This window comes from Sinocyclocheilus anshuiensis, unplaced genomic scaffold, assembly GCF_001515605.1.
Source record: "Sinocyclocheilus anshuiensis isolate Anshui unplaced genomic scaffold, SAMN03320099.WGS_v1.1 scaffold907, whole genome shotgun sequence".
NCBI lineage: Eukaryota > Metazoa > Chordata > Actinopteri > Cypriniformes > Cyprinidae > Sinocyclocheilus > Sinocyclocheilus anshuiensis.
In genome coordinates this window covers 2,098,229-2,115,601 of record NW_015546133.1, presented here as the reverse complement: position 1 = coordinate 2,115,601, position 17,373 = coordinate 2,098,229, and the positions used below count along the sequence as shown (strand labels likewise).

The 17,373-nt window shown below is 37.7% G+C and overlaps 2 protein-coding genes across 2 annotated transcripts in view; both read right to left on the bottom strand.

The window, feature by feature from the left end:
- LOC107701099 (coxsackievirus and adenovirus receptor homolog) overlaps positions 1-11,589 on the bottom strand; it is a 47,998-nt gene extending 36,409 nt beyond the window's left edge. Inside the window, exon 1 of the mRNA XM_016503026.1 lies at positions 11,377-11,589. Coding sequence (XP_016358512.1) covers positions 11,377-11,539 — 163 coding nt within the window. The 5' untranslated portion in view covers positions 11,540-11,589. The remainder of the gene's footprint in view (positions 1-11,376) is intronic.
- A 676-nt stretch (positions 11,590-12,265) lies between these two features.
- The window catches only part of ehd1b (EH-domain containing 1b), an 18,221-nt gene continuing 13,113 nt past the window's right edge, over positions 12,266-17,373 (bottom strand). The window contains exons 3-5 of the mRNA XM_016503137.1: positions 14,637-15,049; positions 13,910-14,074; positions 12,266-13,687 (exon numbers count right to left, since the gene is read on the bottom strand). Of these exons, the coding sequence (XP_016358623.1) occupies positions 13,166-13,687; positions 13,910-14,074; positions 14,637-15,049 (1,100 nt within the window). The 3' untranslated portion in view covers positions 12,266-13,165. The remainder of the gene's footprint in view (positions 13,688-13,909; positions 14,075-14,636; positions 15,050-17,373) is intronic.

Genomic DNA, 17,373 nt, shown 5'->3' with positions numbered 1-17,373 from the left:
GGTAATATTATAATGAGATCCCTTTGCCACGTCACCAAGGGAGCGAAATCAGATGCGCTCGTTTTCTCAGAAGCTTGCAGAAAAAGGCTTACCAAAACAAAGTTACTGGGTTAATCTTTTTCACGTTTCCTTGGTTGGTAGATGCACCGGGGACCTAATTATAGCACTTAAAACACTTTAAAATGATATGTCACCTTTAAAGAGTCAGCAACCTGCAATAAACCTGCTGCTGTCTGTCATTAATGTTTATTTATACATTGAAGACTAACCAGTGTTATTTTAAAGTTAAATAGATTATTCCGTTTCTGTGGTATTTCTGTACCTGAATATTACTGTTAAACCTACCTGAAAAACTTAAAGCACAGTTAATTTTAGTTGTATCTTGTTATTGTATTTGTTTGTGCCATTGCTTGTCATTAATCTATTCTTATTTTATTACTGACTGTTTACTTGTCTTTTTTAGTTAAAATATACTCAATTCAAAGTTTGAACGTTTTTTTTTTAAGTATCTTCCTCACAATATAAATATGAATCAACAACACTGTAAATTGTAAAACACAAATACACTGGGTGACGAAACATTTAGGTTGGATGATTGTAGTTTACAAAGGTCTAAAAAAATACTCTAACTCCCCCCTCAAATAAAAAAATCCCCCCCATAAGAGCCACCTAAAGGGGGAATTCCCCCCATTTTCCAAAACGAAATTCAGGCCCTGCCCCCTCTTAGTTTGTCACACTCTACATCACTTTCGTGGGAGTGCAGAGTGCAGCACATGAATACAACTTAATGAATGAAGCCATTACTCTACTTACGATCGAGCAAGTAAGAAAGCGAAAGGAAACAATAAGAATGGTAAAACTGATTGAATCTTAAAGGGGACATAACTTAGAATGCATGAAATAGCATTAGACCCCACTTTAACCTGTGTGTTTTTACCACAACACAAAGAAGCTTGAATAAATGGTTTTGGTGGTTTCTCTAAAAACACATCCCATAACGATCACATGTCAGGTCAGTGGGTGGCAAGTAGACAGTCTTCTGTGGTAGTTCGACCACATGTAAGTAATTGAAAGTGGACAAGCTCAATGTTTTAGTTCCTGTTTACACCTGTATATAGCATCGTCCAATCATGATCGGATCAACAAAAACACATCTTAATACCATGTGTAAACAAAGCCTATATGTGAGACTGCTCAAGAAACTGGTGATTAGACCCCTGATCATCACAACCCTGAGGATTTTAATACCTAAATCCAAAACCCAATGCAATGACAAGGTCAGGCAGTACATACAGACACAAGCTGTTGACACCTATGTTCAAGGTTATACTCAGCAGGTGGGCCTTGCTGATGCTTTTTTTGCCTTTGTTTCCTAACATCACATGAGAAACTCAAATATTTGCACTGAAACACACTGTAGACTTCCTTCATCCCCTTTTAAAGCATTTAAACTCATTTCACATTCATTCATGCACACTCACTGTGTCTAATCATAGCTCCAAAGGCAGAAAGTAGGAAATTATCATGAAGGCTGTAATGAAACTACCAGAGCACAAAAAGTTATTTGTATTACAAAATTACAAAACACGTTGCATATGAGCACCACAGGCTAAATGTAAAGATTGCAACAAGAATCCTCCCTCGTGCTGAGAACATGGCACATAAAAAAGGAAATTGTGCATACTAATGATTATCTAGGGAAAACACATTTTTTCCTGCACACGAGGGTCATTTACATATGTAGGAACAGATTACAATTTGCCTTAACATTAGAGTGGGGTTGACTTGAATGCTAATGCCAGAGGAAGTGTGTGTGTGTGTGTGTGTGTACAGAGGGGGGTTGAAATGAGACAAGGACATTCCATTTTTTTACTTTTCCAGTCTGTGCAAATTTGCTTTTTCTCTCGTACGCTGGCAGTCAATAATGCATAATGTTTCTCGATGAGATAAAGTGCCTAAAATTGGTTCCTACACAGCTGCTTTACTTCTTGCATTCCTTATTTCTGGAGGAACTAAATCTCTTTGATAACATAAAACAGAGTGACAAAGATCTTGTACTATACATTAATAAATTTCCTCAATCTAGAGTATAATCTAATCTTAGAGAGCTGGAACAGACTTTAAAACCATCTTTGAATTTGACAATGTTTAAATGGCTTTCAGCTCAGCTAATGCTGGACCAGAGATGAGGTAGTTTTAATGGGCTAATCTGAGTAGTACAAGTAAAGTGCAATACTTGATTTTCTGCTCCAGCTGATTCGTAAGGAGACTGATAACAAACTTTATTTTTCCAGTTAACATGAGTGTGAGAGAGAGAGAGACAGAAAGAGTCTCTGTACTGGCACATATGAAGTTTCGGAGTAGAAGACCTGCTAAAGTAAATCCCAGTAGACATGATTCCTGCATAGTGAAGGTTCTCTCACACACTCACAAACACTCTGTGACTGCTCCAAGACTGCATACACCACACAGATATACCAATGACAAGCTGGCAGGCATAAACACGCACACACACATACACACTCAGTCTTTATAATCTCACACTGGAGCCTGACCACTCTCTCCCACACAAAACACAAACACATAAGCCTATACACCATGCATTAAAAGCTGCATACTTTCAGAGAATATGTTTTCTCCTACCAATTTAGATTAAAGAACAACTGTGATTTTGGATTAAGAAAAACTGCTGCATGACTGTCTACTTTTTCAAGTGAATAAATCCTGAAACATGCTGATTATCTAAGACAAATACAAGAGCTAAGTGCACCGCACACAAACACTGTCCTCGGAAGACCGCGAGGACACAAAGGATCATGTTAACCCAGTCTAGCAGTCCCTAAACAGGAAGGACAGGATCTACATTCCAAGTAATTCTGACAGACGTCATCGGTGTGTTTATGACAGGACACAATGGAGTCAGATAACTGGTACACATTACTAGAAATTCTACCATTGCTTGTCTTAGATTAAATTATGTTACCCATTTAGTTATAAATAAATAACCCATTAAATAAATTACACATTTAGTTTACATTACCATTCAAAAGTTTTTTCTAGCATTCTTTGAATATAAAGTTCAAAAGAACAGCATTTATTTTAAATGGTAAAGACACTTCATTTACTTTAGATGAAATGAATGCATCCTAGTTGAAGAAAAGTAACTAAAAAAAAATGACTGACCCCAAATTTTGAACGAGACAAGGAAGGAAAAGGAAGAGAAAATGACTGAACCCTATCAATAGTCATGTCAGCCAATTCCTCATTAAATCATAAATTCAGCTAAATTTTAGAGTACTCATTATTGTCAACACCATTACAGATGGATCAAACTAATTTCTCAGTTCCAATACGTCAGCTATGTTATTTATGCATAATATTGTTCTATTTTTATACCAAAAGGCACGGCATTAAAAATAAACATTTTCTGCTTTTTACACCCAAAAATTCAGATTCTGTCCTCATTTACTCATCCATATGGTGTTTCAAGACACACAAAATCAGATATTTAGAAAAAAGTCTCTTTTTTTTATCCATACTGTCAGTTAGGTCCTATGTTGTTTTGATGACTACCTTTCAGTGTATGGATGAAAACGGTTTAAATATTATTCAAGATATCTTATTTTGTGGTCTACAGACAATTTTTATTTTTGGGTGAACAATCTCATTTTTGGCTGTATATCCTTTGAAGTACACTTCACAGTGCGATATCAGGGGATTGGAACGTACCACAAGACTTCATCAATCATAGTATCAAAAGGTCTAATTGAGATGGAGACATTTCTGTCTGAATCACAGATTGGAGTTTATTAGTCATGTGTCTGCATTAAGACTCATTATGGGATATAAGCATTACTGAGGGGTGAGCCGAGGGATACAATGATAGATGCACTACAGGTCCTCCTTATCACTGATGAAAAAACAAGGAGGAGCTGATGTGTGATGGATAGAGAGACGCAGAAGGAGAGGTTTCGTGACCTTGTGTTTATGGAAGGTTTATCAGAACAGTGGGAGGAGAGAAGTGTAAATCCCAGCCCAAGACTGCATGGCTATGATCTGAGCTTAACAGTGATTCACACATCCCTAAAAAAAAAAAAAAGAAGAAGAAGAAAAAAAACAGCCTTTACATACTTGACCCTCAACCTTGCCAAACCCTCTGAAATACGATTCCATTCTCTTCCATTATCCCTTTTGATTCCTTGTTTCATGCATCTCTTCGTCTCACATGATATACTTACTATTATCACCCTTTCTTCCCTTCATCCTCTTCTAAACTCCCACTCATACATGACTTTAACCTCTGCTTCCGCATCTCCTTTCTATTTGAATCTCTTTCCTACAGTCTCTTTCTACTCCCCTCTATCCCAGTTTGCTTATTTCAGCATGTGTAAGTGATGATCCATGCATGCATAACAAGACTACAATTGAAACTAGAGTGACCAAAAAAAAACACACCTTACAACCATGGTTATTTATCATTATCACCAGGTCAAATGGAATGTGATTGGCCCGCCATAATGGCCCACTTACTCTCCAAATTGAAAAGGAAGGCAATGAAATCAGGCAAGAGAGAGAGTGAGCAAGGGCTTGGCACACGGGATCAGAGTGTTGAAACGCAATAAGAGTAGGTGTCGCCTGCCGTCTCAGGTACGAGTCTTGCATCCTAAAATATTTATGAAGCAGAGGCCTGAATATTCATACGGGTAGCATGTCCTTTCTGTTAGATGGAGGGCATACAGCGTCCACACACACGAACACAGGTGCTTGAAGTGTGATTTTATTCTGAAGCTCAGTCCCTTCTTCAGAAGGACAGCACCAGGGGGAATGTTCATGAACCATGAATGTCAGAATGTGTTGAGAGAAGGAGAAACACACTACAAAACACAGGGCTTTGAGTCGCAGGTGAGGCTGCAGTCAACAATAAGAGTAGGTGTCGCCTGCCGTCTCAGGTACGAGTCTTGCATCCTAAAATATTTATGAAGCAGAGGCCTGAATATTCATACGGGTAGCATGTCCTTTCTGTTAGATGGAGGGCATACAGCGTCCACACACACGAACACAGGTGCTTGAAGTGTGATTTTATTCTGAAGCTCAGTCCCTTCTTCAGAAGGACAGCACCAGGGGGAATGTTGTGTTGAGAGAAGGAGAAACACACTACAAAACACAGGGCTTTGGGTCGCAGGTGAGGCTGCAGTCAATATCAGGGGTTCATTCTGAGAGGCTTTGCTGGTTGGATTAGACAGCGCTGCTGAAGAGCAGAGTAGAAAGGGTGGCCTGAGGCCATAACTCAGCAGCTCGTCTCCCCTTAGATTACACAAAGACAAATCTTGGGGTATCTCAAATAAATATCTCACTGCCTCACAGCATGCCTTCAAGCCATACCTGCTCAACATCGTTTCCTCTCAGTAGGTGCCCACTCTCACTAAACACATCAAATTGTTTCCGTTCAATCTAAAAGTAAACTAATTAGAAATAAATGATATTTATTGAGAGCAGTAAGTGCAATATGATTATAAAAAGAGTACCTTTTATATTAATAGAAAAATAATTATCATAGTATAATACTATAATAATTGTTTGTAGAATAATTCATTATAGGGCTGCGCCCTAATAGTCGACTAATCGTTAGTCTACCAGAAGAGATTTGGTCGACCAAAATTTTTTTAGTCACAGGAAAAATAAATAATTCCACGGGTGAAGTAATGCAGTCCGTGACAGACAGATCCACTTTCGCAACGAAACACACAGCGTCTTCACAACATGGCGGAGGCGGTGGCAGCAACAATAAAGTTATGCCCTCTTTCTTTGCGTGAACATTTGGGCGGCGTTATCCAAATCTTCCCACATCGTGACATATAGGGAAAACTTGAAATCGCATCATATGACCCTTTTAACGGCTAGTCTATGGTAATACAGTACATCGACGCAGGGCTGTCCTTAGCTGACACGGGGCCCGGTGCGAGGTAGGGAGCGGTGCCCCCCTTCGGTCCGATCTCGTTCCGGGGGAGGGGGGGAAGGAGGTTTTGTTTCCTCAAATATGGCTTATCATCTGAAATATGTAAGTATTAGCAGCTTTACATGGCTGCTAAATCTAATGTTAACCTAGAGAAATGTGCGCTGTTCAAGTGTCTGTGCGGAGTGTGGAAGCTGAACAGCAGCACACTCACTGCAGGACAAGTGCACTCACTTGCTCTTAAATTAATCCCTCATTTTTGGTCATACAGATAAGAGTAATACATCTTTCAAATCTGTAAAGACTCTATGTTTATTTGTGTGCACTCACAATACCGCGCTTTTGTAAAATAATGAGAGCAAACATGATGCGCTTTCTGCCATCTCGGTCTGTGAACTTGAACGTGAAACTCTGTGTATATCTTTGCCTTACAGACATTAAAAATATATCTATAGAGAGTGAAATTCAAATGAACTTTCAAATTAACCAATTCAAATGGAAAACAAATTCTCAGATTAAGTAATCCGTATGAATCATAAATACAGGCGCATCCACTACTGCGGAGTCAGTGTCGCCGACTTCATCTCTTAATCAAAGCCATAGCCATATCACCCTGCTTGATTGGCTCTATGACTCTATCTCCTCTCCACCTGTAGCTGGTGTGTGGTGAGCGCACTGGCGCGTTGTACTGTGGCTGCCGTCGCATCATCCAGGTGGATGCTGCACACTGGTGGTGGTTGCGGAGAGACCCCCCAACATGACTGTAAAGCGCTTTGGGTGTACAGCAATACACAATAAAGCGCTATATAAATGCATCATTCATTCATTCATCCGAAAACAAAGAAAGCACTAGTTTATCAAATTATTAAAATGTTAATGCATTCTCCTTACTGTTTTTCCCTGAAACATTCATAATCATTACTTCTGCCGGTGTGCTGTAGCAAGCTTTATGCATGTACCTGAGCGCTTATTAGGCTATGTATGCAATTAAAGGCTCATTATAATGATTTAAATGGTTAATTTATAAACGTGCGATTAGTCGACTAATGCTTCAAATGAACGACTACTAGTCGACCAGAAAAATCTTTAGTCGAGGGCAGCCCTAATTCATTATAGTAACAAGCACATTAGCAAGCACAATAAAAAAAATAGTACAATTAAAAGAAAATAGCAGTTCCACTTTAAATTTGCTTGTTTATTTGTCTTATATGTCTGTCAAATCCACTGAAATACGATAATTAAAAAATTAGATGGTGAGATATCTGACTGGCTGGTAAGAAACTGTTTAATTTATAACAGTCAATAAATTTTCATTTATTAATAAACCATGTGTAAATGAACCATGTTCTGCTGAAACCTGCCTGACTCACTGCAGAAACATCTACTCTGCTTTTTGAGATCTCAGAGCAGTACTTGTCTTGAAAAATGTGACATTAGGTAATGAAAAAATATAAATAAAATTATACATCCATATTCCCTTTTTTTTTTTTTTTAAGTTTTTTTCCCCTCAAACTCAAAAACAGACTAAACCAAGATTTCTTTTTTCAATGGGTTCTACTACCACTATTAGCTGTATGTTTGGAAAAAGCACTCAGGAACCCACTCCAAGTAGTGATTCTCTACAATCACGTTCCAAGGACTCGTGTGTGCTACAGGTCTCCTAGCAACGGTCTCCAGGCAGGGTCTCCAGAGTAGTTTCTCAGGTAACTACAGCACGGGTCTACTCAAGGTTGAGGAGCTTTTCAGAGCAGTACACTGACCTTAAACGGGCTTAAAACAAGACACTACACTCGGTCACTTGTGAATGGGAAGGTCCTGTAGGGTTCTTAATGGCTTTTGAAGACAAGTGTGAGTCAAAATTTAGAAAGGAGAACCAGATATTATTGAGGAGTTGAGTGCATAACACAACATGGGTCAGACATGAATGAGTGAGCTTGCACACATACACAAGCACAGGAGCAAAATAAAAGTGCTGACTGACCAGGGATGTCTGACGGCATCTGGCTAATGTCTAAGTGAAGGGACAAGCCTGTCAGAGCCTGTGGACGGTATTATTGGAAATAACGGACACTTTAATGGACACTAGGGACTATAGGACAGAACAGCCACAGCCACAAACCGTGATTTGGTTTTAGGGGAGGGGCATTCTCATTCTAGACAACATTTGATTGGACAAAAATCCTGTGCAGGACACGTTCAGACACGTTCATGCATTCTGTGCAGATAGCCTGTAAGTCGTAATATTAACGTTATGTTGTATAAATAACGAAGCGTATTATATATGAGATAAATTATGAGTTAAATCCCATTGATTAAAAACCTGCTGCTTCATTCTACTGGTCATCTTCAGAGCTCACAGCTCAAAACAGAAATGTAGAACATTAATAACTACTGTCATATACATAATGAGAGCACTACTGTAAAAATGTTGTGAATTCTTAGGGTTTCGCTAACGTTTAATGTTAACTATCTTTTAATCAAAACATAAAACATTATTTACCCCGTTTGTATCACTATTATAATAAAACGCTGTGAATTTTTAGAGTTTAGTTGCCGTGTTTCTGCACGTTGTTGCGTGAAGAACGCGTTCACAAAAGGAGTTCATTCAGAGCCGCGCAAACACGTTCATGTGCATTCGGAGCATTTTGTGCAGATAGCCTAAAAGTCGTAATATTACCGTTATGTTGTATAAATAACTAAGCGTATTCTATATGAGATAAATTATGAGTTAAATCCCATTGATTAAAAACCTGCTGCTTCATTCTACTGGTCATCTTCAGAGCTCACAGCTCAAAACAGAAATGTAGAACATTAATAACTACTGTCATATACATAATGAGAGCACTACTGTAAAAATGTTGTGAATTCTTAGGGTTTCGCTAACGTTTAATGTTAACTATCTTTTAATCAAAACATAAAACATTATTTACCCCGTTTGTATCTGCGAGGCATCTGTTACACATTTTCCCTGTGTGTTAACGTAATTATGACTGTCGAATGTCTGACTTGACTCTTGTATTTTGCCCCCACCCCCAAACATATGATTCGACTATCAGTCGAATATCAGCAAGATTCAAAAATTCCGATTCGACTATGAAAATCCTTAGTCGGGGACACCCCTAGAAATAATGCAGACTGCTGGCTTTAACAAAGGCATAGAGCATCAGCTAACAACCTTGAAGCTCACATAAGGTCTTTCTTTAATGGTTTATAAGTTATCATTAAAAATCAATTCCCCTATGGAGAAAATGAGTGGGATTTTTACTTCCAGAACCCAACTGTTGCACTCTATCCACCTTATTTTTCAATGCGGAAGTAAGCCGTTTTCTGTGAATGTGCGAGACTTCCGGTTCATTAACCGCTGTAGGGAAATAACGAGAAGAACATCAAAGTGCAGTAAATGGTAAAACGGTTTGCACTACAAACCAGTGTGTTCGTAATTGAGATAATACATTAAAATAACATGGTAAGATACACTAGTTTGCAATATCAAGCAGCAAAACGAGCTGTTTTGTACAGCTAAAAATAGCTGAAAGCGAATGACACAGGAAGCCTCACACATTAAATTTACAAATGGCCGCACCCGCTCCTATGGGAAAAATAAGGTGTATACAGAGAACTATTTCTCTGTTTTTTTACACTAATACGTTCCAGTAACTAAAATTACTTATAGGCTATAGATAGAATATTATATCAAATGATATATTATAACAAATGACATCTGTAATATTACACTTGTGAAAAGGCCATGTCTTCACATCTCCCATTTCCCTTTATGAATAATCTGTGTTGTGACAGAATGACACCATGAATGAGAAATATACATGTAGCCGGCACCAAAAACAACATCCCCATCTACTGAGAAGGACACAGAGCACACAAATGTCAAACTCGCCATTCTGTTGTGATGGCAATGAGTCTGACAGGTTAACACCATGGAGGAATAAATGTCACACACAAGCCTTCTAAAACATACCTGAATGTCTTCCATGGAAATGTGAAAATGCATTATGATTTATAGCTCAGATTAAACACCACAACCAATCTTGCACACATTCCATATATGAATTAAAAACAAAAGCAGTGTGTGCACAAAGCTTGTTATTGTTAGACTCTAGTTTATCAGTAACCAGTAGCCCGGAAAGTCATTGCCCTATCCATGCCACTCTTTCTCACTTGTATTTTTTCCTTGTGCTGGCCTGTATGCTACGCAATCTGAATCTCTATCTAAAGAACACAGGTAACCTTTGACCAAAACTGCACAAACAGTATCAGTTGTTACTCAAGAGAAATAAAATGGAGGAGTGGGTGGTTTGGTTTCTGTGTTAATGCTTGCGTTATCCTCATTCCCTTCCTCTCACGAACCGACAACTAGTCGGTCAACAACCAGAAGTGCCTAACTACTAAAAAGAATGTGCCTCTCATAGAAAATCAATGTTAACTAGAAACAAGTCCACTGCTAAACCTAGTGTGCTTTTGTTTGTCTTCTCAACCAAGGAATCAGTCAATATCAGGTCTTATATGTAGACTTGATAACAAGCAACCTCAGTTTCAGACATCCAGAGGAGTCTTCTTGAGAAGGGGGGTGCAAGTGGAGTTTTCATTGCCAGATGGCAGCCTGAAAGAAGCCCCTCTTGATGGCTTTAAGACGGTTAAGCCTATTGTGCACTGCCAACTAACAACAATATTCAAGAAACGTATTTAGAAAATTAATAATTCCATGTGACCTTTAAACATGTTCAAATAACACATCTGGTTCAACAGCAGCATAAAACAAGACTTTATAACCATCATGAAAATAAACCGCTATTTAAACTGCGCTTCGCGGACTGAGTTCCTATTAACAAGGCGTCGTTAAATTGAAGAAGCCACGAATTTAAAATAAAAACACAAATTTAACTCTTCAAACGTGTACATATAACACAGATGTAACATCTATTTGAGATGTGTATAAAGTACCGTTATACCAGAATTATATGTATTGTGTAAATGTAATGTTTTCCTATTCTGCTTGATATATATGACATTATTTTATAAATAATTCTAAATAAATTAATCTATTTAAAATTAGGGTATTTATTAACATTTTTGTTCTATCAACTAGTAATATATTTAATTTAGTTGTTTCTAAATATCGCCGTAGTAAGATTTTAAAATCTAGGTTTTTAAATTAGTGACCTTTTTTTTTTTTTTAACTGACCAACACTAACGTTACTTTCGCCAATTTGGTTGAAACTACAGCTGAAATGGGAATATTATAAAATTCTGATATAACACAGATCTAAAAACTGAATGAAAACAAAACAAACAAAAAAAGTATTTAAAAAAATTAAATAAACTTTTGAGGAAAGGTAGCGCGCGAGCAAGCTTGACTTAGCCCGCAGCCCTCAGGGAAAAAAAAAAACAAACAAATTCAAACTTACCTGCGAGGAGAATAACATTGATTAAACACAGGCAGGACGTACTGAAATCCATTGCTCTGCTTTTAAGCCACAATTTAGTAACCGGTGTGGGTATAAAAACAACTTTTCCCCCCGACTTGTAATGTTTAACGCTCACTCTTCTTTCGCCAGTCTCGCGTAGCATCAGAAGTCCACTAGCTCGCTCGCGCAGGTGGATTGTGGCTGGAATCTGCACACGTGATTTCCGGAGGTACCAGCCGGGGAACTTTGAGGGGTTTTCACGCCCTCTTGCGTACACATGCTCCAAAGGCGGCAGAGTTTCTCCTCACATCGACGCATATTGAATGAATAATTTAGAAGCACTGATCACTTTAAAGCAAAATCTAATCTTAACCTCTTATTTTTTCTCGCTAATGCTAGAGAGTCTCATGAGCTCCTTACCATAATTTATTCTAGCATTCATCTTTAAACCGTCTTTTGAGAACCTCAAATCTCAACTGTGCCTCCTTCCTTTAAATGACTTTGGAGTAACTATTTTGATGCTTTTCAGCGAAATACTTCATTATTATCATAGCTTCTTAAAAAACCACAACAAATTCCTCGTGTGTTTGCACACACTTGGCGAATAAAGCTACTTCTGATTATTTTCCACCTTCATACGCCCAGATCTGGCACAGCCCCTGCTTAGCGTTTAATAGGTGCATAAAACAGGTATCATGCAAACACACTCAGCATAACCACATGAGGATATGAATACACTGTACCAGTATTCAGGACAGACATTTCACATAGTTTAATGATTTGTTTCCATTTAAAATAATTTTATTATTACTTATTTTAAAAAGTAATCAATAGCTATTAATAACTCTTACTAAAATACTCTGTATAGAAAAATAAGAGGGAAATGCAGTTTGTGGTAGTTTTTTTTTATTGCAAACTAGACCAAAAAATATACATATGAACAGTATTTATAGAGAAGGAGTGACGCTTATAGAAGCTTTTGACACTGTAGCAAAGAGAGGCACTCAAGAACAGACAGAAACCAATGTGAGTGGTGCTACAACTGACTCCTATCATACAACTGGAGTCTCTGTCTGTTGAATATCTTGTCATAGACACTTCCTTTTGAAGTTATAATTCATACAAAAAAACTTCTGAACCATCACAGTTGACAACACAACATCAGTGAACAAACAATACAAGAATGCAGCACTGTTTTGCGTTTATAGTGATAAAAAAAGATGAAGATCAAATTGACAAGTCCAAATGGTAAAACCAAAATTGGACAAATTGTGAACTACAACAATGTTTAACAGAGTTCAAAGCTCTGGTGTGTCCAGGATCCAGATAATATGGATCCATCGGCAAAGCTAATGTAGAACCATTTCTCCTTGCATGACTTTAAGTATGAAGCAGCATCAGTGCAAGATATGGAACAATTAAATACCTCTTTCTAATACAGCCTGTAGTTTGGTCATAATGAACTCCCTGCCAGCATGCCATCATACTTGCTTAAACAGAATTTGCCTACATCAAGCATTTGAAAAATATGATTTTATTAATATTTTTTTGTTTTGATTAGGTTGCTAACTACTGGTCTAAGAGAAACAAAGAAAATAATAATAATGAGAATGACAAACTGTAGTGATGGATAAATTAAAAGTTATGTGGCCCACAGCTAATGCATATTGTTTAATTATATCAAATTCTGTTTATATATTTTTATACTTCCAGACCCTCCCCCCATCCTCCCATATCCATAACCTCTACAAAGATTGGCTCAATGATAATATTTATTTTCCCAAATTGTTTACTGTCCTCGTTTAGAAGGTGGCACAAGGTGATCAGGAAGATCAGCAGGTAACTCATGACCTTCCAGTTTGACCTTGATGAGGTGGTTAGCTAGGGCGAACTCTTCGTCGTCCAGGTACCCATCCTGATCCACGTCAGCAAGCTTCCAGATCTTTCCTAGAACATTGTTAGGCAGCTTGGATTTGACCATCTCTTTCTTGGCCATGGCACCAGAGACCTTCCCGTTGACAGGTGACAGGGTGTAGAAGATCTCATCGTAAGTTGGTTTGTCTCTTGCCACTATCCACTCCAGCTCATCAATGCCTTCACTAGCACCCTCTCCATAGCCATGCCCGAAGGGTCCATTCATGGTGCCATCAAAGGCACCACCCTGGACAGCCTGGCTGGGCATGGCAGCCTCCTCCTGCCGAACGAGGGTCATGAGTTTGGCAATATCATTGGCCAGCATATCCTCCACTGTTTCCAGCAACTTGGGCTTCAGTCCCTGAAACTTATTGAAATCTTGGCCAGCGAGGACTTCCTAATAATGAGGACAAAAAAAAAAGTTGTGTGATAATATTTTTGAAACTAAAATAAAACTAAAATCACGACATAAAATGAGGGGCTATATTGTTATGAAACATTTACCACTCTTAAAACTTTAAGATTATATTATATTTTATTATGGTATTATACTTTGAAACTCCTAACAAACATTATATATTAAAATCATTTTCTGGGAGAGATGGGAATATTTTCATACCTGCATTTTACTGAGTTTAGGGAAATCACCAGGAGAGATCTGATGTTCTTTTTCAATCCTTGCATAAATGTCACCCAGGTTAGCAATGAGCTCCTTTTTCTTATTCTCTTTCCCAAAAACATTTGGCATTTCTTTCTTCAAAGCACTGATGATATAGGCATGAACCTAGAGTTAGAGAAAACTGCTTTGTCATAACATATAATATTTATAATAAATCTGCTATATGGAGACTGTATATGAGCAATCTGTCAATCTGTAAAATTACAGGGACTTGAATGATAATAATATTAAGTTATTATGCAGAAAAAACAATGGTAACATTCATAATAATAAGAAATTTTTCTTGAGCACCAAATCAGCATATTAGAATGATTTCTAAAGGATCATGTGACAGTGAAGACTGAAGTACTGGCTGCTGAAAATTCACCTTTGTCATCCCAGGAATAAATTACATTTTAAAAAGCCTAAAAGAAACCTAAAAAAATCAAAATAAATCTATAAAAATTACATTTAAAAAGGAAGAGGCTGAGCAGGAAAAAGAGTCAATAAACTTGGATTGTGTCTGGGGTGATTACAATTTTTTAAAGTGATCACATGAGGGCTGCATACACCAGATTACTTATCTAATCAAAAACCTTAAAGTACTTTAAATTTTAAAGTATGTGTCCAGACAACACTCCCTACATTACTGTAAAACTAACTAACTATAAAAGGTTTCATTTCTTACTTTGGCTAGACGGGCTCGTTTGATAAGGTCATTCAGCTTGCGCAGCGCTGCATTTCGTGGAAGTCCCTGGATGTCACGGAAAAGGTCTTGCTCCTCTGCCTCAAACAGTTTCCTGTTATCTGGAACCAGGAGAGGCTGAGCCCAGAAAGAGCCGATGTAGACTCTGATGACCTCTGGGGTGTTGACAATTTTGCCAAGTGACCACATGAGGGCACCATAAACCCTCATGAGCTGTTGGGTACCGATCTGATCAGCTTTGTTGAGCACCACCCGTATCTTGTCCTCATGGTTTTTCAGAGCTCGGATCACCTCAGAGAACTCATCTGAGATGTCCAACTTGTGTGCGTCAAAGAGAAGAATGATGCGGTCCACACGTTCAGCAAACCATTCGAGCACTGCAGCAAAGTCATAACCTGAAACAGAGATAATAGTTTTAATGTTTTTTTTTTTTTTCACATTAATGACATTTAATTCACTTAACAAATAGTTATTCAGTTTATTTACAGCAAAAGGAACTTGTGTATGTGAGCCTCTCTGATAAAGCGCAACCCAACACTTATCTTTCTACCCGGATAAAGGGCAGTACAACAGATATGTAACCCTAGAACTTCCTGATTTGGCCCACATCACTCCACAGCACCAATTTGACACAAACAAGCAGAAATCCACAAACAAGTAAACTCACACAATACAGCATAAAATGTGGTTTTCCTGTCAAAAGAAACCCTTCACGTAACAGAACCCATCTCCTTCTCTTCAGTCCTCTTGCATGACAAGGCAATTGGCTCATGAGGGTGGAGTACAGCTGGCCTTTCACATGAGAAAAAAAAAAAAGTCAGATGAAGAGCCATCTAGTTCACTACAGCCGAAATGACATCACGTCCACTCACGCTGACAAACAGGAAAGAGAATAAATTGTCCCACAGACACTCCTTCCTCTCCCATGTTTGGATATTTTCTTGCATAATGTTTTAAAGGATCACAGGGAACAATGGAAATCCGAGTCAAATGTTTTGACAGTAGTCAAGGAGATGACGATGAGTCAAAAATAATTTGAAGATGCTGGAATATGAAATGAATGTGGTAATGGAAAGTGTGTGTACTCCCCCAAAAATGCTATATTTTCTCTTAAGTATTTTGACGTCTTCAAGAAGCCAAACGCACAAGCTGCATGCCCATTTTACAACAAGGGCCAGCATAAATATTGCTAGACTCCACAAATTCAGCTCACTTGCCAAAAAGCTGCTTATGAGATCTTGAGGTCAAAGGTTTATTAATCTTCAGAGATTTATCTACAGTATAAGCAATAATACACATACTAAAGCCAGGATTTCCGGCCCAACTCTCTTGCTTACTGAGACAGAAGTTACCAATTTATGTTTGGATTGTGTAGAGCGTGTGTGGAAGACAGGGAAGACTGAATCCCAACTCACAACAGTTGTGTCAACGTCAGCAGGATGTGAAATCTGGATCTGAATCCAACATGGGCGTGACTTCACAGATTCAGTGCCGTCCTTTATCGACTGTTATCCATCACAACACTGATGGCAATACTGATGAAGCAGGCCTATTGAATTATAATATATGCTGTTATAATCCATAATATAATATTAATCTGCCCTAAAATAATTTAACAAGAAAAAACTGAAATGTAATTTAACTAAATTAAAGAAAAGCAAATAATTGTACTCATACTTACAAGACCTGAACTTATTTGGTGTATCTACCTAAAAATGGATTTTTCTTTTCCCCAGCAGTTATGAATTTGCTGTGTGGATATATAAACAATAAAAGAATGCTTATTAAAAGCTTCTTTATTCATATAAATCAGTATTCTTTCACAATATGATCTATTTTTTCTGAGTCTGAGTGATAAAGTCGTCTTAACTATATTCAGAGCAGACACAAATGATGTTTTTGTGTGTGTGTGTGTGTGTGTGTATATATATATATATATATATATATATATATCAGCCAAAAGTTTGGGGTCAGTTTTTTTTTAATTAACACTTTTATTCAGCAAGGATGCATTCTGATCAAAAAGTGACAGTGACTTTTAAAGAAATGCTGTTGATTGAATATATATATATATCAATATGGCTGGTAAAGACTGTAACAGCGGAGGTAGCTCATATGAAAGGTATTTTACTTTATTTTTCGCTATTATGATATGGCTTTTCCAATTCTTTGCTTGTTTTCCTTCTAATACTTTCCAAAAAACATATCCTTGTGTAAACTATGGGATATCCTTTTGCATAAGCATGTCACAGTAATTGTATTTGTTCCAGCACTAAAATCTGTGCAAGTGGGCTCCAAATGCTGCAATTAATAAAAGAAAATTAAATCACAACATTGCTAATATCAGGACAATTTTATCAAGACTAATTTAATTACGCCTTTGCTGATGCAGATACGGTTACAAACAAAGTTGCATCATTCATTTATTCAATTCATGAACAAACAAACTAAAGCAAATGAATGAACAAACAACAAAGCACAGATGAATGAATGAAGACAGACTAAATGACTGACCGTCCATGCAGGAAACTCTGTTCAGATAAGTAAATATAACTTTGGAAAACAGAAATCACACCAGCTATCTACAAACATGTCAGTTGTGTGTATAATATGTACGGTTAAAACAAGGCTGGGACTTAAAGTTTACAGCCAACACAAAGATCGTACCAACCGCCATAGATATACATTTGGGTTCATGCTAGTCTAAAGGTTGGACCAA